The sequence below is a fragment of the Zonotrichia leucophrys genome, chromosome 3 (assembly GCF_028769735.1).
Source record: "Zonotrichia leucophrys gambelii isolate GWCS_2022_RI chromosome 3, RI_Zleu_2.0, whole genome shotgun sequence".
Taxonomy (NCBI): domain Eukaryota; kingdom Metazoa; phylum Chordata; class Aves; order Passeriformes; family Passerellidae; genus Zonotrichia; species Zonotrichia leucophrys.
In genome coordinates, this window is record NC_088172.1 from 10,688,418 (window position 1) to 10,715,556 (window position 27,139).

Below are 27,139 nucleotides of genomic sequence, written 5' to 3' on the forward strand. Positions count from 1 at the left end.
GCAGCAGTGTTATGAATTCTTGCTAATAGAGTGATGGTGAATGGTGTAAATCCAGCTGGCCTCTGGTCACTAGTGGGGTTCCCCAAGGCTCAGAATTGGGGTTGGTCCTGTTCAGTGTCTTTATCAGTGACCTGAATGAGGGGATAGAGGGCACCCTCAGACAATTGCAGACAACACCAAGCTGGGCGAGTGTTCATCTGCTGGAGGATAGGAAGGCTCTGTAAACTGGGGAGTCTGGATGGATGGATGGATGGATGGATGGATGGATGGATGGATGGATGGATACTGAGGATTGTCCCAACCCATCACCAGTCCCAGGTGCAGGACCTTGGCCTTGCTGAAGCTCATGAGGTTCCCATGAACTCGCTTCTCGAGCCTATGTCCCATCCCTTCACCCAGCACGTTGATCCCACCACACAGCTTGGTGTCACTGGCAAACTTGCTGAGGATGCACCTGATCCCGTGGTCCATGGCACCAGCAAGACTAAACAGTCCCAATATGGACCCTTGAGGAGCTGGTCTCCCCTTGGACATTGAGTCAGTGACCTCAACTCTTTTAGCGTGGCCACCAGGTCTGTCTGTCAAATCCACATCTCTCCAGTTTACAGGCAAGGATTTTGTGTAGGACAGTGTCAAATTCTTTGTCCAGATAGATGATGTCATTTCCTCTTCCTTCCTCCATCACCACTACAACCCTGCCAGAAGGCCACCAAATTTGTTGGCAGTGCCAGGTTAACAGTCAGACTCAATGGTCTTGAAGTTCTTGTCCAACCAAAAAAAGTCTATAAACTGGTTCTCATTACAATTTTCTCTGGGTTCCTGCCTATACTGAAGTAACTGAGGAGTTAAAATATATATTTATCACGCTGCACTTAAACCTCCAGAACTAGAAGTGATGACAGAGATCATGGTGGGTAAAAGATTTTCACTAGTCTTCTGCTCAATAAATCTCACAGAATTTTATGATGCTGAACCTGAAGGAGATGAGAACAAGATTTACTTGGGATTTCACCAAGATTTCAAGAGCATCTAGTTAAAATTGTTGGCACACTGACAGTGGCTTGTGAAACCTCTCAGTCTCTTTGCACTGTATCTTCTAACTTTATTTAAAATCTTTTTTCTGTATCACCATAGTCAATACATCTTTATTTTAAATTCATAATCCTGTCTTTATTTTCCAAATCTTTATTTTACTTGAATGTGCTGTTACTAAAAATCCCATCTCTGGTATGTTCCAGTGTACAGTCTACCATTTGTCAAGTACCTCTTTTCCATTCTTGTGTAAAATTTGGAATTGAGAATTATATTAACCTATGCATCCCATAAGGAATTACAATGGGCCTGAGAAGTTTTTCTTCTGTTCTTTAAGTTAAAACTTGTGAGTCAGCTCGAAGGCAGAAAATCTGTCACAATCTTAAAATGTCCACTTATAAAGATTCTGCATTGAATTGACTCTCAATGTTGGAATTTGTTTGATTGTAATAATTCTTATTTGAATTTTGCATATGCATATTTTTGGCTCCTACATGAATTTCCTACTATTGTAGAATTTTATGCATTTTTCAGACTATATTTTCTAAAGCACTTCACAGTTATATTTAAATGTGGGGGGGTTTGCTTCTTTTGATTCATATGTTTATGCATTACGTACAGAAAACAATATTTTCATTCTGTTATCAGGTGAGATTTTTTCCTTTTCAGCAGTTTTACACACTTTATAGTCAAAATAAAAGTTTGCTGGTGAAACTACAGGTTTTTTTACTAGTGTTTTATTTGTTCCACTACCTAAGGAGTACTTTTGAGGACTCTGCTCCAAGTCAGTAAAAACCGACCTAATTCAAAAACTTTTGAAAACCCCTTTATGTGTTCCCAAGCTGCTCACCTTGTGTGGCATCTTCTGGATTTGCTCACAAATGACATTCTTTGCACTTGCCAATTTTGGTGACTTCTTGTAGTATTAACATAGCAAATCGGGTTTGGTTTGAGGTAGGTTTAACTACTATTTTTTTCAAGAACTCCTTTTGAAGCATACACTATACCTGTACTTTTCCCTTTCGTGTTATCTTACATGTTACGTGCAAAACATAATTCTGCATGGATCTTGTTATTTCTCTCTGTTGTCACATGGCATCAAGTGTTTGGAGCATGAGCACACAGTTAAGGGCTAGGAGAAAAATCAGTGCATAAAACAAATGTGCCAAAGCTTGTATTGGAAAATTTGGACAGCCAATAATGAGAAGAAAAGAAATATCATAGAGTGGTTTCATCGTTGTCTTGAAGAGAGAATAAAGTTCAGAGAGGTAAAGTCAAACCACAAATAATTTAATTTATAAAGAGAAGAACAGAATACCCACATTGCACATTTTCATCTAAAAACTAAGTATCTAAAAAAAGGCAACTTGGGCCATCTAATGGCTGCCTTCTGCTGTTCTGTCCATCAATAATGAATGCAACCATACATTTTAAAAAAATTATTAATTTGGGGACTTGTAATCTTTCATAGGAAAACTACATATTTATAGGACTTAAAATTCTGTTGACAGTGGCTACTAGCTTTTATTTTAATGTGACACATAACAAGGCAAGCTGCAATGGGCTTCATATGGAATTACAAATGCAACAAAAATTGAAGTCAAAAAATGAAGTGGTTATTCCACATGAGTTGTTCATGATGAGCCTGTGATTTTACCTTTAGAGATACTGGCAGCATAAACAGTGCCAGGGGTGGCAGGTTTTCATAAGAACCTCCCACCTGGGTTTCTGTGATTGAATTGAAGAGCTGAAGGAGGTTTAGCATATTTCATGCAAGACGCACGTGAAGTGACTGTGCATCAAGAGTATGTGCTATAATTTATATGTATGAAAGAACAGATACAGCTGCAGTAAATAAAACTATCCTTTTTTATTTGATAGCTGAAGACATTATTTCACTGTACATCATACAGGGACAGAGGGATTAAGTAGGGGAGGAAGAAAAATCACAGAAACTCTTTCTTAAACAAAATCAAAAATAAAAATAGACAAGTACCTTTTATTTCCCCCCAAAAGGAGAAGACAGAAGGCAGCACCTGTGTATTTCTGAAAGCACCATTGTTCCAGCTTGTATTGCTTTTGGAAGAATGTACAACCACTGTGTTAAAACACACCTTACTGAAACCTTGGTTGAAAGGTTTGTCCGTGTCTGCATTTCTTCTTCGTTCGTGATTTCGTCCTCAGCTGTCTGTGCGGGATGTGAACCGATGGCGACACACGGTGGCACTCTCAGGGCCCTTTCATGTTCTTCCCTGCTCTCTGTCCCGCCTGCATCCTGCAGGAGGCTGGCTCGCAGTACCCAGGAGGGCCAGGAGGGCCCGGGGGCCCGGGGACCCCCGGCTGCCCGGCCACCCCAGGCGGACCTCGGTCACCGTCACGGCCCTCCTGCCCGTAGCTGGCTTTGCCTGGTTCACCTGCAAAAGTGGATGCAGGGATAAACTTTGGCAGCATAGGACTTGCATAGCATAATTAGCACCCTGTCCTTAAAAACTGGATGAAGCTGGTTTTTCACTGCTCTCAGGGTATTCCCAAGAGGGGTGCCAGCTTACAGGGACAATTTTCCTCTACCTGACACCCAATCTGTGGTTACACAGCTACAGCAATGAAATTTCAGTCCCAGTGCCCTCCAGGTGTACTAGTGCAGGTCTGCTGCTGTACAAAGCTCTGCAGGATGCTCTACTCAGCCAACCCTGCTGCCAAGACCTAGGGCAGGGTAGATGCTACTTGCTAACACAGAATTTCCAGAATTTCATTAGCTCTCTGGAAAAAGAAATACCAATATTTTTTTTCCACTCAGGTTGTTGGGGAAATATGTGTAAAGATTTGAACTCTGAGCACTGAAGTAGTTTTTACTTCAAAATCTTCAACGAAGAAAGGAAAAACAGTGATTTCAGGAAGCCTCTTCCAGTGATTGATTTCTACAGAAAACACCTGTGAGTTACACAGACATCCGTGGGATCAGTAAATACAAACTAATTTTTTTCTTTTTTCACAAGAGAACAAATATGAGTAGTTCATCTTGCCAGATAAACACAGAAGTGTACTAAAGAAATATGATGGAAGTAACATGTTTATTTCATTCGCTGGCCACTAGAGGCCAGTTGTGCTTCAGCCATCAGCAGGAATCTCTCCTGGAACCATGTTATATAACACTGCAATTAATTACCACAGAAATAAAATAATCTCCTAAATTATGACTGGAGATTTTAAAGACTGCTATGCCTGCCAGTGAGATAATCTGGCGGTTATGGCCTTTTTTGTTTATTTTCATATATAATTATATGTGTACATAACATATAAAAGATACATTAAAAGAGGCGATTTTTTTCATGCGTAGGTAGTTGCCTCCTTTTTTAAATGCTTTCTTTACAATTTTTCTAATCTTTCTTTACATTTTTTCAGTGATTATTCTAATCACTGAAATAAATGAGGAGGTGGCTTTTTGTTTATTAGTTTTTAAGCCTGATTTCTGACTGAATCACCATCTATGAAGTAAAAATTACAAAGAACTGTAATTTCAGAGTTTATTGATTAATGGACTCCTTTTATCTTTTCAAGGCAGCTTGAAGTATCAGTTCTGAGCAAATTTTTACTATTTATCTTCTCTATCTTCACCCTCTTATATTTACCTGGAAGACCTCTTGGTCCAGGATAACCTTTCAGTCCTCTGCCTGGAAATCCTCTTTCTCCTCTTTCTCCTGGTTCACCTAAAGCAAATTCATGACACATTAGTTACAGTCTGCCAGGAGTATCATTTTTGTAAATCCCCTTTCAGAAGTGAACAGTTAATAAGCAGAGAATTCAGCGGGCTATATATTTTCTTAGCATCTTTCAATGATGTCCTGGCACAAAACTGTGTAAAATGTTTAGGATTTGATTAGGTTTTTTCACCCATTTGAGTGACACTAAGAAGGAGACAGGTTGGGGGGGAAAGAAACCACCTAGAGCTGGGACAATAAGTACCACATGAAATATGTCACAGCCCATATGTCAGGAATAAACCAAAGTCACAGGATTTCAGGATATTTGGGATACAGACTGACACTACTGGCTTCTGCAAAACTATACAAGCTCAGTTAAGAAGTAAAAATTCTCAAGTGTTGATCCTCGAGACAGCCAGTGCAGAAGAGACAAAAGGTGGCTACAGAGATGACAGTATTCTGTTGATATTCACATAAGGCATAGCTTTACCTTCACAAAATGATTTCTCATATAATAATGTAATGGAGACTTTCCTTTGGTAGACACCCAGAGTTTCTTCAAGCCCATATCTTGCTCCAAACATGAATCATCTTAGTAAGAAGAAGCGGTTTTTGTTGCTTCGGTTGCAAAGTTCAAATTCTGTTCACTGTTATCTATGAATCTATCAGAACCAGGAGTTTTCACGTTGGCTGCCATGTACCATCATTGTAGCTCTTGCACATGAGAGCATTCACCACTTCCCTTGTATCTGTAATGGTATTGCAAGGTTTACTCTAAGGTAACTCAGAATTTGATGACAGCTATGATAGCTTTTTGTTAGTTATGATAAATATTTTGCTTGTTTTGGGGAGGGTTTAATGCTCTGTTTAATTTTTTTTCATTTAATATTAATACATTGTAGCCTGCTGTGTGTTGAATCAAATTTTGCATATCCCATACATCACCTGTGTATTTCTTATTTTTGTTTCTTCTGCAGATGACATTACATTGAATTAAAACAGCAACAAAGATCCAGAAATTATGCTGTTAAGTTTTGCTTTGTTTGTATTCTGTTCCTTCTCTCAAAGGTTTTCCAAATTTCACTTTCAAATAAACCTTGAATCAAAAGTAAACACCCTACTCCAGCAACAGCCCAGCTTTTTGCAGAAAGACAATTTTTAATAAGTCCTTTTTGGAAAACAAATCAAAACCACTGCTGAATAAAAACTAAGACATACATGGTTGCCGTAAGACTTTGCAGAAAATTCTACCCTGTAATTCTTTGGAGGAGAATAGTACCTCTCAGTCATGAACAGAAGAGATTTACCTAGATCGAAGATTTTGTGTAAAATGTAAGTCAATTTTATTATGGATTTGTCCTTTCTAAAGAATCAATAGACTCTGGCACCTGAAATGATGTTAAATGGCTCAAGTATTATATGCAAATAAAAAGGTAGATAATTATCAGTCCTTTGTAATGTGATAAACTGGGTGTGCTTAGAAAAGTAGACTGGATTTTAGTGATGTGACTGCTTACATCAGCTCTTGGGACCATGAATCTTGGAGAAGTTAGGTCAACAGCCAGGCTGAATGGGGCAAGGAGAACCACTGCTGGAATCACACGTGGTGTGTCATCAATGACTTGTACAATGTGAGAAGGGACAGGCATCTGCCCTGAACTAGAAGGAAGCAGCTGAGTCCTAATATTGATTCTCATTCTCATGGACTTCTGAGGTTTTGTGGTTTTTTAGGTGCTGAAAAGCAGATTTCTAAACAAGTATTTCTGAAGGCAATGAGCCCTTTAATCACTGTGGTAACTGACACACCAATAACCAATAGCTTACATTCCTAACTCAGGATCCTGTTAGGACCTCAAGTGTGTACAGCATACATCCACAACCTGTAAACCAAGGAAGGGGGCAACAACAGCAGCAAGACCAAAACAAACAAAAAAACCCCAAATAACCCCCAAAAACCAAAACTAATGCAGTCACCAAGTGAAAGCCAGCTGGAGAATTTCTTACCTTTAGGACCTTTACGACCAATGTCACCAGGGGGACCTTTCAGGCCAGGCAGGCCACGGGGGCCAAGCTGACCTGGGAAACCATTTTCACCAGCAGGTCCTGGAGCACCTGGAGGCCCTGGTCGGCCAGGAAGACCTGGAGCACCAAATTCTGGCCTCCTAAGGCTGGCTGCTAGCTGAGCCAATTGTTCTGCAACGAGCAGGAGGACAGAGTTATGGAGTAAGTGAACAAGAATGAAGAGATTCCCATGATCACTGAAGAAAATGTATGTTCACTGGTACAGGAACTGACAGATCACACTACAGCACCTTCCTTTTTTACTTTGCTATTTACAAAGATCATTACATATAAGGTATTCTCTTATTATAGAATAAGATATTCATCCTATTTATAGAGGGTCTTTTTTAAATACCCTGCTAAGCATTATCAAGAACAGTGAAAACTACTGAAAATTTTTAAAACATGAGCAGCAATTTCATTCAGTAAACTCTTAACATTACAGAGGCATAATAACCCAAAAGACATCTTCAATAGCAAGTAGTAAAAAATTTCTTCTGTGTTTATAGTGCAGCATAAATTTCTCATCTCAGTAATATCCATGCACCCAAACATATTAGAAAATCTTTAAACTTCTGTGTGTGTCAAGAACTCAGCAAATTAGGGTTAATTTAGAGTATCTCTGTATTGCTTTAATTTTAAAGTATGTTATCTCCAGAAACCTCTTTGCACTCCTCTTCACCTATTTTGCACAGTTTGTTTGCTGAAATCTAATAGCAAATAAAAAAGGCTAAAAAGCTTTCAGTGAAGCTTGTACTTTTATGTATGTAAACACAGCAAGTGATTTGAATACAAAATGTATTTATTTCACACAGCTACACTGGACTATGGCCTGCTTAAAACAGCAGTAGTGTGCAATCAACAGGCATTTTAATGAGGCTACAAAATATATATAAATAAGGAACTTCCTCTTACTGTGTCCACATTCACATTTTCCACCATGTCCCCTGCTGAGGCCATGCAATTTGCTCTGGGTAAGCATGGGGGAAATCTTGGTTGCCCTCACAGAAACAGCTGATCCCAATTTAAACGCACAAGAAACATCAAATGGTTTTTGGCATATTTACCTTGCATGACTCTCATGCAAACCTGCTTTATGTGCTGATCACTTGGTTCTTTTCCCTAGGATTAAAAAAAGAGGGTTTTAATAAAACAGTTGATGTCACACTTACATTTTATGAGTATGCCTGATTCAAAAAAATGCTGTCAATAAACAGCTGTCACACTTTAACCCCAGCTGCCAAACACCACACAGCTGCTCACATCCACAGTCAACACTCGTGGAACAGGGGAAGAAAAAGAAGTCTAATAAATGGAAAGAAGAAGAAGAGGAAAGAGTAGGAAAAAGGGGAAGATGAAGAAGAATACGAAAATAAAATACAAAAGAGACAATGATAGTGCAAGTGGTACAAATTAAAGCAGTTGCTCACCACTCCCACATCCCTGCTTACATGGCCAAGTTTGATGCTACATGGTATGGGATATCCCTTTGGCCAATTATAGTCAGCTCTCCCAGCTGTGCCCCCTCCCAGTTTTTTGTGCACCTTCAACCCACTCACTGATGGTGCAGTGTAAGGAGCAGGAGAAGGCTTTGATTCTATGCAGTGTTCATGAGTAACTGAAACATCACAGAATGGCTTGGGTTGAAAAGGACCTTTGAAACTATCTAGTTCCAACCCTCCTTCTCAGGTCCCCCTTTTAACCTGGCCTTGAACTCTTCAGGGATAGAGCATCCACAACTTCTCTGGGTGACCTATTAGTACCTCTCCATTCTTGCAGTGAAGAATTTCTTCCTAGTATCTAATCTAAAACTATGCTCTTTCACTTTGAAACCATTACCCTTTTTCTTGCTCCCATCAGCATGCTACAAAGATTATTTTCAGCACAAATCCAAAATATAACCCCATACAAGTCACTATGAAGAAATTAAACTCCAACTAAAAACAATCCATGAGTCACTAAAAGGTGTTCCAGTTCCTGCAAGTGCAACTATTCCAGCTGATGTGAACTTAACTAGCAAGGTAAAATCTGAGTGATGCTCCTTTGTATCAAGCACAGTTTGGTTTCATGCACACTACAGGGGTGAGGTGGGCATAAAAAACAGAGCTGAACTGAAAGCTGGGGCCCCAAGGATGTAGCTGTGTTCAACCCAGGACTGCTCTGGTGTACACCTGTGTCTGATGAGGGGCATGCTGTACTTCAGCCTGCTGCGGCACTTCAGTTTGGCACACGCACATGCAAAACAAGGAGCGGTGTGAGTGAGAGATAAAGGTTCAAAAGATACCAATGTCATGAAAACAGTACTTACAGCTGGACCTTCACTGCCAGGCAGGCCTGGGGCACCCTGCTCACCCTGCAAGCCTCGTGGTCCAGGTGAGCCACGTGGCCCTTCCATGCCAGGGAGCCCCCGACTCCCCTCAGGCCCGCGGGAACCAGGGTCTCCAGGATTACCAACCTGACAAAGAAAAGAGGAATTTCAATAGAATGCTGTACTAGTGATAGACTCATTCTCACATATCAAAATGGTGACAGGAGCTATTCACAAATGCAAAGAAATGACTGCTGAAATGCAGCTGTTCAACGGAACATCTTTTTAAAGTAAGCAACTAGTGTCAGTAGTTGCATGTTTTTTAAGAGGTTCTCTACTCTTACAGGGGAGAAGTGGAAAAATAATCTATTCTGTCAAAACAGGTAAATCAGATAGTAACACAGGTCAATCAAATAGTGACATACTCAAGATGGCTCTCTGCCCTTGTGTATGTCAACATCGAACATTTCTAGACATTAAGTGTTGCTTAAGGTATGAAAATTCCAGGTCCCTTTTTGCTCCAAATGCCTTTCACGTCCTTCTCTAGAGAGTACCACGGTGTGAGCCTCTACTGTGTAGCCCAAGGCTGTTTGGGAACACACATTTTTGCTTTGTTTACTCTGCCAGAGCTAGTTCTAGTGCCTGCACTGGAGTTTGCTGGCAGAGGGGAAGGAACATCCTCCCACCAACTGACATTGACAAACTGCCTGAACAGATGCAGTGCTGCCTTATTTCACTCAGGGAAGGGATAGAAAGCTATTCCTGACCCTGGGGAATGAAAGGATTGATGTGACTATGTCAACATATCCACTTCAGTACACTGAGAAAACAAAGCTATTGCTTCTGCTCCAGTAATTTTACTAAGAGTTATTAAATACCATGCAGAGGGTGACCTATTCCAGCAGGCACCTCTGAATTACTGTATTGGGTTTGAGCAGCAATGTTCTGATAGCAGGGGGCCTATAGGTGTGGCTTCTCTAAGAAGCTGCCAAAAGCTTCCCCATGTCCAGCAGAGCCAACATGAGCCAGCTCTGAAACAGACCTACTGGCCAATGCCAAGCCAATCAGTGATGTTAATAAAGCCTCTGGGACAACATATTTAAGGAAGAAAAAATTATTGCCCAGAAATAATTGCAGCCAGAGAAGAGCCAGGTGAGAATATGTGAAATGAACAGCTCTGAAGACACCAAGGTCAGTGCAGAAGGAGGGGAAGGAGGTTCTCTCCTTTTGTCTTACTTCCCATTTCCTACTCTGACTCTGATTGGTAATAAATCAGTTAATTTCCCCAAGTCTATTTTGGCCATGACTGTAACAGGTCAGGGATCTCTCCCTGGCCCCTTATCTGGGCCCATGAGGTTTTTTTGTATTTTCTCTTCCTTGGCCAGTTTTGAGGAAGGGAGTGGCAGTATGGTTTTGTTGCACACCTGATGTCCAGTCAAGGTCAAACCACCACAGTTGCTTTCAGTACAAGTTAATTTACTCCTAATAACCAATAGTAATAATAACAATGAAAAATATGGCACAAAAGAAGAAAAAAAATCCACCTAAAAAGCAGGAAAAAAAAATCCTACATATCCATAACTTCCCAAATCTACTGGGGGAAAAAAAAAAAGAGAGTAACACCCTCTGAAAGAGATGCTAAACAACAAACTGCTCAGCTGTGGTATCAGTTAAATCCACAAGGTGAGACCATTTTGGTTCCAGCTGTGCTGCATCCCAGACAGCCGATGGCTGCCCCTATCAGAACAAAACCCAAAGAGTATGCTTTGATAGATACAGTAAGGAGACAGAATAATTGCTTTTATGGACTACACAACTGGGAAACCATCATTCCTTTCTCTGCAGCCTGGTGAGTTATCAGGTTCCCAGACAGATTACTCATTCTTGTGAGGGTGCTCACTGAGATACTCTAGGCTCTCATCAAGACCAGAGGATTTGAAAAATCTAAGTGGATAAAATTGTGGATTTCTCTTCTAATCTATCTCTTCCTCATGTCCTTCTTGTAGGATCTTCATCAGCAGTAAATACTCTTTAGCTTGCATTTGCTTAGCCCAAAAGTTACCCAGAACACTAATACCACAAGCACAGGATTTTTTGTTATGCTCAGCCTCAGTTCCCCATAGGGAGAACTGTTGGCATTTTAAAATCACAGCTCATACTGTCAGATGCTGTAACAATCCAACTCTTCAGTGATCCTGAAATAAAAGAATGAATTCAGCTCTCTGGTTATTTTTTATGTGACATACAAATCCCGCTCACCTTCCACATCAAAGTCATCATTTTGCAGTAAAATAAAACAAAACAAATAAAAATAAGATAAAAATACAATAAAAATAAAATAAAGGAAGCTGGGCCATAAATACTTCTAGGGTCACAGACATCACAATCCTGCTGCCAGCTTTTTAACAGTGGCACGCAGCCACTGTACTGAGCCTCCTTTCTATCCAACACCTACTGTACAAAGGGTGCCTTCATTTTCTTGAAAAAAAGATTTGTTGACCAGAAAACTGCTGCTGAATGATGCTTCTCTTTTATGGAGTTAGAATCCAGGAAACTAATTCCTTTTCAATTTTAATATTAACTGTATTCAAAATTTAAACAGAAGAAAATCTGCTAAAACACATTCCATTTAACTGCAATAAAGAGGTCAGCTTGTTATTTGCATTTTTCTTTCCTTAAATTTCTCCTTTCTTAAAAGAGAAAACCATCTATATGATCTACTAGATCTCTATATTTCTGCAACAATGCTATTCATTATACTTACAGCTCCCTTTGCTCCTGGTAATCCCATGTCACCCTAAAAAGAAGACAAACTATATTAGAAGAGAGTCTCCTTACCACAGACATTACAAAAGCAGCAAATGTGACACAATGTTTTTTCAATTAAAAAGAAATTTCATATATTGAATTGATTTATGCAAAACTGCCCCACAAATAATTACAATTCCTTTGAGAATAAAACCTTTCTTTTGAGTGGGTTTCATACAATTCCTTTCTCAAAAACTTTTCTGTAAGGTTCAAATGAGAAAGCATGTTTATTATAACTGGTTTTGTATTGCTTCTCTTGGAATTAGACCTGTGGCTCTAGCCTCTCAAACACAGCTACACCAGAGGACAATCTTAGATAGATTTCTTGGAAACCTTTAGAAGAAGGATTTTCTAGTTTCTACAAAGTGACAGAACTATGGATATTGGGGCTGTGTTAGTGCTGAAAAAACTGCAACAGAAACTACCTAAAGTTCTGTGAAGAAGCCAAACCCCTACAAGTTCCTATTTCCAGCAATCTTTCTCCTGGCTTCAACAATACTAAAATCCCTTGATCATCTGACTGAGAATATCAATCCCACTATTCAGGAATTTTTAGGTTTTCCGCTCACATTTAAGGGTTTTTTTCTAAAAACAGAACCTGTACATTTCGGTGCTTTCAAAACACCAGGAATAGAGTAATTAGGCAAACAGAACTGCTGTGCTCTAGAACTGCTGTGCTCTGCAAGGGCCAGTTGGTATAAAACTGAAATGTGCCTTTCAGTGATGTAAACACAATGCTTGAAGCACTCCAACAATACTATGTATTTTTAATTTAAAACAAAAACCTAGTATTATATCGAGTAAAGGGGAAAAAAGTGCCTTACTAAGTCACCCTTTTCTCCTCCATCTCCTTCTGCTCCAGGTACACCCTATATCAAAGAAAGACAGACTGTCAGCCTTCAAATTAAGTTAACATTATGTAACATTTGGTACTGTGATGTTGAAGTCCCATGATCTTTAATATGACTTACCTGTTCACCCTTAGGTCCTGGTTCACCCACTGAACCCTAAAACATTAAAGATTAAAAATAAAAAGAGAATAAGTGTTCAGAATTTTAAAGCTCAGATTCTAAAAGCACACTAAATGTTATTTGAGCCTAAATTTCACATTCATGCAAGAGACTTTTAAAGTTGCAAATTTTTAAGAATTACAATGAAAGCACTTAAATCTTACTATGTCATTTATGTGACAGAGTGAAGACAAGTACTAGTATGGAACATATAATCCACTACCACACTGCACAGCACAGATTCTGACTGTCCAATGGTACATCTCCCCTTTACAGAACAAATGCTCTTGCAGCTGCTACAGATCTGCCCTGAGAATTGCTTAGAAGCTACAAGTAAATAAATCCAGTAAGTGCATCACTTTTTCTAGCACCATTATATATTCCATATTGCTGTAGGCTATACTAGCCCTGCTAATGGGGGAAAAGCAGAGAGACAGCCACGAGTACAGCCACAATCTTGTACTGCATGCTGTTTAATTCTCAATGTCTTTTAGCAAACCTGTGTCTAGAATTTTGATCATTGTAGTCAAAGCTGAAGGGTTTGTATCTTAAAGGTAATATTCCCTTTTAAAAAGAAATTTTATTATATTTCATCTTAGAATCCTTTAACAAAACACATCCACGTAGACAGGCAGGAAACAAAGAGAAATAAATTCATGACCCAATTAATTTCAAACATATGCAATTTTTATCTAGAGCAAAACTACTACGTTTTTAGAACAGTATATCATTTAGGAAAATCTTTTTGGATTTGTATTCTGTTAGAAAACCAGTCACACCATCCTTTTAATATTCTTTCCAGTCTGTGCATGTTCAAGGATATGCATTACAAATGAACTATAACTGTATGTGATAATCCTGGGTTTTTTTTGTAAAACAGACAGAGATACAGCAGTTTCTCTCCCATTTCAGAGATCCATTTAATTCACATAAGATATAGGCACACAGACTGGTATAGCTTTTACAGCTTTTACAGAATTTAATGAATTCTGACACGTTTTCATGTTCTTGAGGATGAAGAGCTAATACTAAATTATCCACAAAGCTAAGCAGTATAAATGACAGAACTATTTAACATTCCAACTTTGTCAAACAACACTGAAACTATTTTGTCTGAAGTGTTCTCAACATTGTGCCTTGTTAAGGTTTTCCAATTACATGAAAAAGACATTGGTTTCCAACCTAACATTATTTTGGGGGTTCTTTTTCTCTGCTTACTCTTCCTTATAGCAATAAAACTGCCAATAGATAAAGCTGACATAGAAGAATCTATTGCTTTTGTGAGCCTGTCCTGCAGTGTTTGTATATGCAAATATAAAAATCACAACTGAAACTACTGGAATCAATTTGACATTGACTCCAAAAATTGCAATGGAGGAAATAAGGCAAGATGTCAAACTATGAAAATACTCACTTTTATTGACATACAGCCTATCTATTTTGCAAGAATCCCTCTCAAATAATACACAAGAACTCTTTGGAAAACTGCCTGACAGCATGATCCAAAACTGTACCAGGGGCTCCTTTTATTACTTAGCAGCACAAAGGATCATGTTGCAGTGCCAAGGTCTGGCACTTAGCTTGGTGCTGTTTAACTGACTAAAATAGACAGAACCTGAGTGTATGAAACCAATCCAAAATACATGAATCAGAAGCAGCCTAAGTGGTGAATGCTGGGTCTGGTTCAGGCTCCAAAAGAGGCAAAGGCTTAGGCTGTGACCTCCTTTTCCAACCTGATAACCCACCCAGGCACAGGGTGACATGGTGAGGATTGGTCCATGTGGGCTTAGAAACAGGAACACCAACCCTGCTGCTAGCACATGATATTACACCTGTAACATTCAATCATTTTTATACCCATTGAATTTTGTCAGCTCTCACTTTTACATATTACTTCAGTAAAAATAATTCTGGTGCTATCTTTGGTGGTGATTTTTTCCTCAGGTGGAATAAATCCTGCATGAAAACAAGATGTCAACAGATAGCACACAATATTTAACAGCTTTGGGATCAAGAATGACTACTGATATATTAAATTCATGAATTCTACAGGCTTCTGGCTGCTATTTACATCAACTCTTACCATGCACATATAGTTATGTAATAGAACTTTATAGGATTCCTGTGTACAAAACCATGAAGTTTTGAAATCAGAAAGTAAAAAAAGGTTACTTCAGCCTAGAACTTACTCCTAGAAGGGGCTGACCCAAAGGCTGGGGTTAACAGGCTACAGAGATGCCTATTTCCAACCTGACAAGGTTGTTTGTGTAAGACTGATGCAGTTGCAAAAGCTGAAGGGAAGAGGAAGGATAGAGTGACACAACACTCCTCAGGCTTGTAACTTGGAAGAGATAACTGCAAGTCAGTGCTGCTGGCAAGGCTGCAGCCATGCTAAACATGTCCCAGAAAATTCACTACAACCTCCATGCAACTCGAAAATAGAATATGAATCAAGGATACAAGCGGAGAGCTAAAAAGCAATTACAGGATGAAATAATTCCTAGCACTTTACACTTTAAGTTATTTGCACAGAGCATTAAATTGACCTCAGGTTTTAAACAAGGTCCAGGCATAAGTTACTGTCATCTGCCAGTTAGATACTCAGAAACCTCCTGGCTGTAGCCTGGATCTCTCTAGGTCTGTTTACAGCATCAACATTCTACTTTTTATCCTAGAGATCCAGATGGTTTATATGGCAAATGGGGAAAATCAAGCACCTTTGGAGGGAGGTTTTCAGCACTGCAACAAATATTAGGGATTTTCCTTCTACCTTTGCTTCTTCAGTACCTACAATCTCCCTCTGGAGAAGTCTCAAATATGAATCATTACCAATCTAATAAAAAGAGACTGCTTTATGTCAATACTTACATTTGACTAGAAACATGTCCTCATCTCAGCATTAAAAGAAAACCAAACAAACATGAAAAAAAATACCTCACCAACATCAAAGACTTAGAAGATTGCTTTTAAGTACCTGAATAGCTTTTTCTTTTTTAAAGCTGCCAAAAACAACAGCAAACCCTATCCAGAAACCCTATGACGCACACTGGGAGCATACCAAGAGCAGGATTCCTCTGTTCAGCTAAGACATTCCACAGCAGTTATACCCACATCTGACTAACAGTCCAATAGTGCCCTGGTTGGCAGGAGGATGTAAGAGGCACTGCACAAGTGTAATTCATTTAATACTCATGTAGACATGCCTCAAGTAAGGCACAGTAGAGAATATTTTTATATCAAAGATGTCAGAATTTAGGCAAGTGAATTCCATCCTTTGTAGTCTCCTACAGCCAAGAGAAGATAAGAAGCATCTCTGGCTTTATGCACTGTCTTCACTAACATATATTGAGCAAAGCAAGATATATTCTGCAGTTATTGGGCCCTGGGGCTCAATCCTTCCTTCTCAACAAAATACTTGAGGAAGTATTTATATCCTGTAATTCTGCATTTATGCATAGGTGTCTCAATAGTTGCACTAGCATGTGCATTTCCATAGGAGGCCCTAAGACATGTAACAGGCATCACTACTGCTGTAGGTAGGAGTTGAAGCTGCAAAGCTCTATAGTGACCACAGATCTTGACTGATCACTTCATATCTGGCTGTGTCAATGATTCACAGTACAATTTAGGTCTTTAAATGATTCAAATTTAAAAAACTAAAATAATTTATATATCACTAATCTTATTTCAGTCCCCTAAGTGGCACTGTCAAGACTTTTCCTTTACACATTTATGAGCTACAAGCAGTTAATGGGCACAGAGAGCACCACTTTCAAGCAGTTAAATATCTACATACAAAACAAGAAAACAGATATTAATTCATGGAAAAACTGAAAACAGTGCTCAACTTGTTGTGTTTACTCCTGACACCAAGCTGCATGTACAAGTGCATTCCTTACCCGGTCACCTTTACCACCAGGAAGGCCTGGAGGACCAGGCAGTCCAGGAAGTCCAATACTACCCTGGGGACCCTGTGAAAATAAGCCAAGGATGTAAACTTAGCCAATCTTGTTTAGAATGAACAACTAAGGGTCATACCCTGAAGCAGATAGGGCAGAACCTTATTCACAGAACAGACTTAGCTTGATGAAAGAGGATTATCTGATGCAAATTAGGCTGATCCAAAGTATGGCGCTTTAAACAGAATCTTACTATGAATTTATTGCTGACAATCCCAACAGAAATGACTTACAGAGTTTTCTACCCTCCAGTCCCTCAAAGACAGACTGGTTCTCTTAAAAATCCTTCCCAAGATCTTGCACTCTGCGATTTGCACATTCCTCTGTAACAGTAGGCTCTTTCAGCCAAGACCTCCCCAGCTATGCTTCTGACTGATTCTGTGTAAATACTGCTGGAGCTCTGGTAAAAGGTGGCATTCATAATGTGCTCCATTCATTAGTTTCACGTAGCTGCTAGCAGAAAGGCAGTCTCTCACTGCTCCTGCTCCCAGGAGCCCACACAGGAGTGTGCCGCTCAGCTTTGCATGTCATAGGATTTATGGGCTTATCAAGTAGAAGAAAAAAGTCACACACATCTCCATGTAATTTAAAACAGCATTTTCTAATATTAGCACAGTCACAGAGGACTGAAAAAGAAACTGAACCACCACTCATTTCAATGTTATTTTCGGTTCCCTGTATGGATAAATGGGTAAGTGTAGTTCAGATGATACTATAGCTCCTTGAAAGTAAACATGAATACTGAATATAGAAATAAACTGCTTACCAACTTCCCTGGTAAACCTGGAGGACCTGCAGGACCTGTCTCCCCTCTGCTACCCTGGAAGCAAAAACAGAGGGACAATATTATTTCCTGGAATTCTTCTTGTGATCTGGGAATAAAACATGATTTTTTTTTTCCTTAATATTAAGTGATTTACACTACTTAGCTGTTGGGTTTAATTGAAACTTCTTTTTCATAGTGCAAAAATACCATAGGCATTAAAACCAGTGAAACTTTCTGAGCAAACATTTTTAGTTAACCATGACATATAACCTTTACTTGGCATTAAATGATTCAAGTAAAAAATTTTGTTGAGCGATTAAGCAAAATGAAGTTCCCTTCATGGGATCACACCTGAGAGTTACCTGTCACAAACACAATCACTTCACTATGACAACTCTGGCAATCATGCTTAACTTTAACAGGCTTTTGCTTACTTTCATCACCTGAGCTCCTACATGACTACATATTTAAAGCACCTGATCTCTAATGCACAAATGTGAAAAGTGAATACAGAAGTAATGCTTAACAAACTCATTCAGGTTTAAAAAAAGTCTAGAGTGTTACAGGGAGAGGTAACTTTTAAAATTCACTATGTATAATAGTGATAAGCATAAATATGTGCTTTACTGCATCTTTATATCTTCACTTCAGACATGTTTATGCATTCAGATCATCATCATATTCACATTAGTGCTACAACTCTATGTCTTAATGCAGCCACTTGAATACACACTCTGGGTAAATCTGACATTGAGCCAAACTTGCAAAGATTTTAAACAATTTTCAAACTAAAGTACCTTCCTCAAAAGATTTTGTCTCTTATGGTTAAACTTTTCAGAACAGCTCAATAAGTTTTATAGCTTTACTCTCACATGTACAGACATATCCCTGGACAGATAAATTCAAACAATCTCCCAACACAAGCTTAGGTCTCATTTATGAAACTCTTCTTAAATTCACAGTGTGACTATGTAAGTGCCATTTGCAATAAAAGAAAGATACATTTAAGCTCATAAAATGTCAAGAAATTATGTTATTAGTTATTTGACTTAATAAAATAATATACAATGACATAGACAATTTTAGATTATATCAAAACTTAGCATTCTAGGGCTGCATGCAATGGATAATTTTAAATACAGGGGATTTTTTTCCTAACAAGGACAATATTGTGAAATGTTGTGGCATACTAAATAAAAGGAGATGGCAGACATGGCCTTTTACATTAGGTCATAAATGCAATGACAACTTCTCACACAAGCTTAGGAAAGCTAATTCTACAATTTAAGAAATAATTAGGTACCCTGGAGAGATCACAGAACCAAACATAAACAGACTTTTCAAATAATTTCCTTCAAAATATCCTATGGTGTTAAAATACCTATTACTTTAAAGCACTTTGCATAATTTCTAGCAGCTCCTTTATGTTGAAAAAAAAAAGAAAGAAAGGAAAAATGTCTCCTAACTCACCTTCATCTTACAACCCAGAAAATGCATTGCAATTTTATTTAATCACAAAATTCTGAACTACATCTCTGACCTGAAATGCTGCTATATTTCTGATGCAGGAAAGGCGAAGACTAAAATTACGATCAACATTAGAAACTTGTTTCTCATATCATTCTCATGAAACCCATAACAGTCATTCATTACCCATAAGAGTTATCGCTATGCAGAGATGAAACAAAAGCAGTATAATCCTTAGAGAATTAAAATCTTATAATAAACCTCTTAAGCATATCAAAAGTTCTGCTGTTCACACAATTTCATTTTATTTCAAATGCGGAAAAAATCTTTTGTCAAATGCCCGCCACAGGCACTTTGTCAAACAAAATGCTTTTCTAAGGAGGCAAAGAAGGAGGTTAGTTTACAGAAGACCAGAATACAAATGCATAGTATTTTTCCTTGTAAACACTGACATTATGTCTGTAAGGACAGATTATTTCAAACTATGGGCCACCACTGCAAGATCTGCAGCAGTGTTTTAGCAAGTAAAAGAGTAACTGGAGCCCAAAGAATGAGGAATCCCATCCCTGGCATAACTAGAAAGACTCTAATGCTTCCTCCAAGATATACCAGACTGAAATGGCCCTAGGATAGGTTATACAAGTAAGCTGCTTGCTCATAGTTCTGAAGGAAAAAGAGGCATCTTGAAATGTCCTCATGTAAACATTTAAAATGCAACATAAGTCACGTCTTAGAAGCACCTAACTTTCCCCACATCCTATAGGAGGGTTTCTGAAACAGCTGGTTCAGGTGTTGGCATCTGTTCTTGGCCAGATGAAATGTTCCTCTGTGCTGTAAGTCACTACGGACAGGAATTAGAGCAGAAGGCAGTTTGGCCATGTCCTCAGCCCACCTTTCTTATACAGCAGCCCTCTGTGCTCTGTGTAACTGCATAGCTTCAGGCCACCCACAAACCAACAGGCATGCAGCACTGGATTTAACAAAAAGACTGCCAGAATCTGTATGGTTTCATGCACTTTTGACACACTTCAGAATCTGTGCTCTTCCTAGAGGTGAAATGCTTAAGGAGGGAAAGAAGCCACTCTAGTTAAGACAGACCAACTTGCATCCATGCTGGTGAACATTCCATGCCTCTAGGAAAAGGCACATGGAAAATGATAAGTGTGAAATGGTGGCACAGCACTGCAATCTGAACATCACCAAGATGCAGCCCTTCCACAGCTCCTGTGGTAGATTTTGTGGTTAGCACAAAATTTACCTTCTCTTCATTTCAAGGCACGACAGCTGAGCCACTCAATATGTTTAAAGATTTGATGCCTTTCTCATAGATCTGTTATATTCAGCCTTTCAATGTAACATACATAAGACCACCTTACAGTATTTACAGCTGATCTTCCTTTAAGTTGTCTGGGATGGTTTTCATCCTCACTGAAATTTTGAAGACTTGATCCTTTTGTAGAATTCTCACAAACAGTTACAGAATGCATTTGCATGCTAAGAGAGTTTCACTGTCTTATTGATTTCCTGTTCATCAATTAAGTGGAACAATAATAAGAATGAGAATATATTCCAGGTAATTTGCATTTCACTTGGTTGCCCAGATAACTGAAACACTAAGTAGAATCAATTGAGAGGTAATCCACAGCATATACTGTAATATGTATCATATGTACATATGTAATATGTAACTCTTTACTTAAGAGTTTTTACTTTAAAAATTCGTCATTAATTATAAGTAATTTATTATATATTATTAAACATATGTCATAGGACATATATTTAATAATATGTAAGCCAAGAGAATTAAATCTGTGCAGAATAAAGAATAATAAAGTACATTTTGGATTTTTTAAACTTCATATTCAAAGTTTTTGCAAAATGTAACCCATTTATCAACTATATACTTATGAGACTTAAACTCACCAAATTTTTGTCATGCAAGATCTCAGAGGAAATACTCATTTAAGTTCAAGGATTTATCCGCAGAAGCATCAACAGGACTCTTTGACCCTCAATACAGTATTGAAAAGCATCCAAGTATGTAAACTAATGTTTGATAGAAGAGTAAATATACAAGTAACTTTCTCAGAGACTTTACTTAAATGTAACTTTGCCATAATTAAATTGTACTGCTGAGGATAATGGTAAGAGGTAGATGTAGCATGAAATGTTCTCTCCTCTTAACAAAGCCATGCTTAGGGCAGAAGCAGCAACTCACTAGCCATCCTTTCCTTCATAAGTGATACTGTGGCCAAGTGTAGAGGGCAAAGACCTTTCATTCTGACTGTGTCTGCAGTGTTAGCTGAAGTCCAGGACAGCTTTGGTACACTAGCTCCATAAAAAATCCATTTTTTTACCCAGGTTACAGTCTACACGGCTGAGGAGAAGCCAACACTGTGATATCCGCTGACATCCAGAGATCTACCATGCCCAAAACTCAAAGGAAGTTGTTGGAGGTGGAGGGGTAAACAAAGAGGTATCAGACAAGAACCTGGCCTGTTGTTTAGGAAGACAGGGGTGGATACCAGGAGAAGTGAAGAGGCTTGGAGCTTATAAAGTTTGACTGGGATATGTAGTCTGCAAGCATGACAGAAAAAGTGCTACCCTGTACAGACCATGCTGCAGAATTGGGCAGGGGCAAAAAGTTGTGCCACATTCATCTAGAGACTTAGGTTTGCTGGATAAAAAGTACCTGCCAAGATGGAAATGTGCTCTGCCCTTCTGACTCTGCTATAAACACTCTAATGTTAACTAACCCCTTTAGCTCTACCTTGAATGTAAACTATGATAGCACTTGTGGAACATGCCTGAAATTATGAATAAAAAACATGTCCACTAATTGCTAAACATAGCATATAAACTGAGACAAGGACATTTCATCCTACCATCCTACCAAGAGTTACAGAAAGTGACACATTATTTCTGTTGCAGTCATGTAAAAGGAATATGATAGAAAATTGACATTTTTGTTACTATGACTAAACGACTTAGGGTAATCAAAGTTACATTTCAGCATAGGCAGGACAGAAATATCTTAAAAGACCAGAAAATTATTTAGCTGAAAATGGCTTAAGATGCTGAAAACAGCATTCTCCTCTAACTTTAGGTTGTGTGACATTTGAGTAGTAAATCCAAGGTACTGTCCAGGTTCTCTCTTTATGGTGAAGGCACCTCCAGAGGTGAAGCCAGCCCAAATGACATGGGCCTCTCAGAAGTCTATCAGAGGGGCTATGGCACCAAATCTTGGGCAGCTGGATACTCAGTCTGTGTTGGTAATGCTGGGAAAACATGTATTATTTCCTAATTACAAAGCAACATGTATGAATGCTGCCCTGCATATACATGAAGTTTGCTCAGTTTGCTAGACATGTATTGAACTTTAAGTTATTACTTCAATTTTACAAGCTCTCTGCAAAACCACAGGGTGCAATACAGGCTCTCAAAATGTTAGCAATTTATAGGTTAAATAATTGAAGAAAAGCAAGGGATGAAAAAGCAGAGGCAGGGGTCAGTATTTTCTGCAGAAACTCAATTAGATTACTAAATCTCAACAAATATGAAAGAAAATGGTTAAGCAGCTTAGGGAGCATGACTAAATTCCACTGATTAGGAATGACACTCCCACATTTGAGAATTCCTTCCCTTGGCCCACCTGCCATGATGACTGACTTAGAAAGGTTTAAATCACAAATGAGTTTGGTAATTACTTGGATTGGTTAGAACAATGTGAAGCAAACATAAAGTTAACCAAGAGTGGAGAGGAGAATATATTCCATTTAGAAATAAAATGCAAAACTTCCACATTGCTCCAGTGGTTTTTCTAGTTAACTGAACACATGAATAGCAAAAGGGGTTTTTTTTCCCCTACCCACTCAGACGCAAGTTGAAGTTTTTTTAAGGAAAAGCAATAATAGACTAAAATGATACTTTTAAAAGCAAGTTTCTCCTAGAGATCTATGTCAGAGGTGAGGGAAAAGTCTCCTAATGCATGAGTTTGCCATGAGTTTTTAACTAGAGCTAGTAATCTTGTTTTCAAGTATTTAGTATTTCAAATATTTAGTATCTGCCCTGTGAAACTGTGAAAGTTTACAGATTCATAGAAGGCCAAATTCTGAATCTTCTGTTTAGCAACAATATCTTCCAGCTACATTCCAACAGCTGCTCAAAAATACAATACACTGAAATAACATGATTTATGACAGGGGACTCTACAAGTTATTTGGCAAACAGTACAAAAGTATTATTTGTCCCACAGAGCCACTGATGACAATGCTCCCTTGTGTAACCTTTCAGAAAACGACTTGAAGTAAAAAATTTCTCTCAAAAAATGTCTTTTGCGAGCAGAAAAAGCTGAAAAGCCCCGTGATTTTTAAATATAACATAAATGTGGGAATGTAGGTTTTCCCTAATGCAAATACCAGTCTGCTGGCCATTTTAGCAGAGTCAGCTTTGTTATCCCCTCACAGACCTTCCCCAGATGTCCTTTCCTCTGGAGTTCTGGCCCTCCTGGAGCTGCCAGCCATGATGTCTCACACAGTTGCAATGCAAAGAACAGGGGTAAGTGAAATAGGGGAGTGAAGAGGATTTCATGTGGCTGTTGCTGTGCAACCAACATACCAGGGGACTACAATTCCCCATATCCTGCAAAATATCAAGGTTTTTTCTTTCTCCAAGGAACAAGCCCAACCCTTCCTGACTTCTACCTGAGTCTTCTATAGCAAAAATAAAATGAAGAAAAGGGAGAGAGGAAAAAAGAAAAAACTGCAGATAATTATAAAGTGGATAATTCAAAATAAGAAGAACTAGGCCAAGAAAAATACCTGAAGAGTAACCATAAATTCCTCAGGCTTTGAAAGCCTTTGGTTGTGCAACTTTAGTCTAAAACAAGCAAGTGTTAAAACTGTGAAAAAAATTCAAATTAGGAAAGCAATGAAAAAATTATATATGAAAAATTCTCTTTAGAACAATTACAATTGAATTATAATTGCTTTTTCTCAACTTATTGCCAAATTGTCTAGTTTTAAAAGTTTGAAAATCATGCCACGTAGAATTATTTAACCAGCAGATTTATTTTTTTTCCCTAAAAATAGAAGGGCAGAATCTTAAAAGCTGAAGTTAAAATGTATCTGCTACATGTAGATGCTGCAGAAGAAAGAGAAAACCTTCTTTATTCTGCCCTTGAAATAAATATTGACTCAGATTAGACCAAAGCTCGCTGAAGTTCAGTAGTTCAACACTATGTCCTTCCTAAACAAAAACACCCTTTTTCTGTAGGTAAAGTGTTCCTAAAAAAAATAAAATTAAATTAGAGAGTTATTCCAGTCATATGCTGCCTGTAGTCTAAAGCTGCCTCTGATGAGAGCCAACATAGTTATTATCCAAGACTCTTCATAGCTTTAAGGGAACTACAGATGAGAAGAAGCTTACTATTTGATGGAACACATACAAGCTTACTTCATCATCAATAATTTACTTCCTTTCTCCATGTTGTATTGACCAAAAGTTTTCTTTCTATGCTTTGGTTCTAATCTTTACATGTTTTCCAAAATGAGTGCACTTTGTAAACACAGGGAAAATAAAGGCAAGGAATCCAGATATCTTGTTGGTCTCTAGAGTGATAAAAAGAAAAATCACTATTTAATGTGCTTTAAGTATTTCTGTTCATCTACAGGGTTACTAATAATTAACCTTGTGTGTCAACCCCTGTTCTACGGACTGCTGATTTTGTAAATTCATGTTCACATTGAAAGGATTAAAAGAATAGTTCAGCAGATTACAGTGCATTATCAGAGTGGGCAATTACTTTGGTCTGATTCAATTATAATTCTTGTTCCTGTCACAAGTGTACAGTATCAGTCTAAGAACAGGGCTGAAAATCTTTTCAAGTGTACCCAACACTTTTAAATGTAAAGAATAAAAATTAAGACAAAAATAAAAACTTGTTTGCAAGTTGAGCATTTGGTAGGCTGAAGGTGCCTATATTCCATCCTAGTAAATGCCCTTATAATCCCCTTTCTGTATCATCCTTAGGCAGCTGTGGACACAGCAGCAATGCAAAAACTGTCCAAAATAAATGTGATCTCATTAATACATCTAGCACCTGATACTATAAACCACAGGGGAAAAAAAAATATCAGAAGAGAATGGAATCCATTACATGGGTGACTGCTGGTGCATGTTTAGGAGCTAGCTCAGAAAAGATATTCCTGACCCTTACAAATATATCACAAACAGTACCTCACTAAACCTTGAATGAGAATAACTCTACAACTGCATGAGCAAAACTTGTGTCATTGCATTATAGCAGAAGCTCAGGAAATTCCAGGAAATCATCCCCTGGGTATCAGTGGCAAGAGGGAAGCCTGGAAAAGCAATTGCTTACAGAGCCTGAAGCCTGGTTAATGTCATCAGAGTGAATATTTGTGCATGAAAATTTCCTTCAAATCACTGATACTCTCATCCCTCTCCACCCAGAAGGATTAACAGTAAAGGGAAATTAGATCAGCCTTCTGCAGCTTCAAATTATGTCAGGTCCCCTCTAGAGAGAATCAGAAAGAAGTACCCAACACTCTCCAGTATCCAGTTGTTCTTTGTCCTCAAAACTGAGCCTTAACAAATACCATCAGTTCATTTTTCTTAGCAGATTTATTTCCTGCAGCAAGCTACCTGCCCAGCAGCAATTTCTCCAGTCTTCCAAATCTTTCTAGTGTCAAGGAAAATCTCCAGGGAAAGAAATTACAACAGCAGTGTTTCCAATGAAAGATAAATGTTATTCTTCACACCACTATATCAATGTTAATAATGCCAACCAGACTGTTGCAGTGGAAGAACAGGAGGTTTTTTCCAGCTTTTTGTCACAAAACACACTTATTCCCTCTCTTTTGGCTTTTACTCAGAACATTTAAATACAGACAGGAAGAATATAAACTAAGGTTAAATTTTTAACTTGTTACCAAAACCAAAAACATTCACAGGACATTACTGGATATATATAGGACTGTATTTCTCTGTGTGGCAATGCACATTCCCTTGGTACAGAAGGCAAAGAACTGGTATTTACCTCAAAATTAGAACTTCAGATAAATAATAATTTTACCTTGTGGCTATAGCTTCAGCAAGCCTATCTTGAGACATTGCAATTTTATACATGCTCAATTAGAAATTTTTTCCATACTTACCGGTGGTCCCCGAGGTCCTGTTGGACCTGCTTCTCCCTCTGGGCCCTGCTGACCCTGTTTTGGGGAACAAATTTGAAATGCAACAAATTGGAAAAGTGATTTTTTTACACAGTTTTCTAGATCTTTTGTATAAGATTGATGGTTTTACCTGTTTACCAGGATTTCCCATTAACCCTGGCACCCCAGGAGGACCTTTATTACCCTGTTGGGCAGAAGATGAAAAATGTAAGCAGAGCCAACGGTTTGCATTTCTATTTTGAAATCAAAAATTAAAATAAGCAAAGCTGTAAGGTCTAAATACAATCAGCCTGTGTTAATGTTATAACTTCTGCCTTATTTTTAGTGTTCTTTTAACTTTGACCAAAACTTCCTAATTTTTCAAAAGACAGATTTCAGTTCCTTTGCTGTTTATGTGCTGACAAATCCCAAATAGATTTGATTGCTGCTTTCAAATCACAGAAGGCAATATCACTCCATGTAATTTCAGACAAAAATCATGTCTCAGTCTAGTTTTCTTTTTCAATTACTTACAACTAAACTCAAGCATCATTGTCTGAAACATTCCTCTGTCTCAATCCTACAACAATTTTTTTAACTAAATTGGAACTGATGCTGCAGTCTGGTGCTACCTAAATAGAGATAACAACCCCTGTGATTGAATCAGCTTAGGGTGGCTATAAATACTATTCTTATTACAAGATGGTTCATTTCAAGATGCAGTGAGGTAGGCACATCAAAATCTTTCTCTAGCAACGATCTCCACAAATTTAAAAGGAAATGGTCCTCTTAAGGTATTATTTAATGCCCAGAATAATGAAAACCACATAATGTAGCACAAGAATCATGAAA

At 38.3% G+C, this 27,139-nt stretch overlaps 1 protein-coding gene across 2 annotated transcripts in view; it reads right to left on the reverse strand.

Moving 5' to 3' along the window:
- Nucleotides 1-2,918: 2,918 nt before the first annotated feature.
- The window catches only part of COL9A1 (collagen type IX alpha 1 chain), a 60,257-nt gene continuing 36,036 nt past the window's right edge, over nt 2,919-27,139 (reverse strand). For both annotated transcript variants that reach the window (XM_064710094.1, XM_064710095.1), the window contains 12 exons: nt 26,439-26,492; nt 26,291-26,344; nt 17,646-17,699; nt 16,820-16,891; nt 12,882-12,917; nt 12,735-12,779; nt 11,867-11,899; nt 9,103-9,249; nt 7,862-7,916; nt 6,738-6,926; nt 4,662-4,739; nt 2,919-3,446 (listed from right to left, as the gene is read on the reverse strand). In XM_064710094.1, the coding sequence (XP_064566164.1) occupies nt 3,262-3,446; nt 4,662-4,739; nt 6,738-6,926; nt 7,862-7,916; nt 9,103-9,249; nt 11,867-11,899; nt 12,735-12,779; nt 12,882-12,917; nt 16,820-16,891; nt 17,646-17,699; nt 26,291-26,344; nt 26,439-26,492 (1,002 nt within the window). In that variant the 3' untranslated portion in view covers nt 2,919-3,261. The remainder of the gene's footprint in view (nt 3,447-4,661; nt 4,740-6,737; nt 6,927-7,861; nt 7,917-9,102; nt 9,250-11,866; nt 11,900-12,734; nt 12,780-12,881; nt 12,918-16,819; nt 16,892-17,645; nt 17,700-26,290; nt 26,345-26,438; nt 26,493-27,139) is intronic.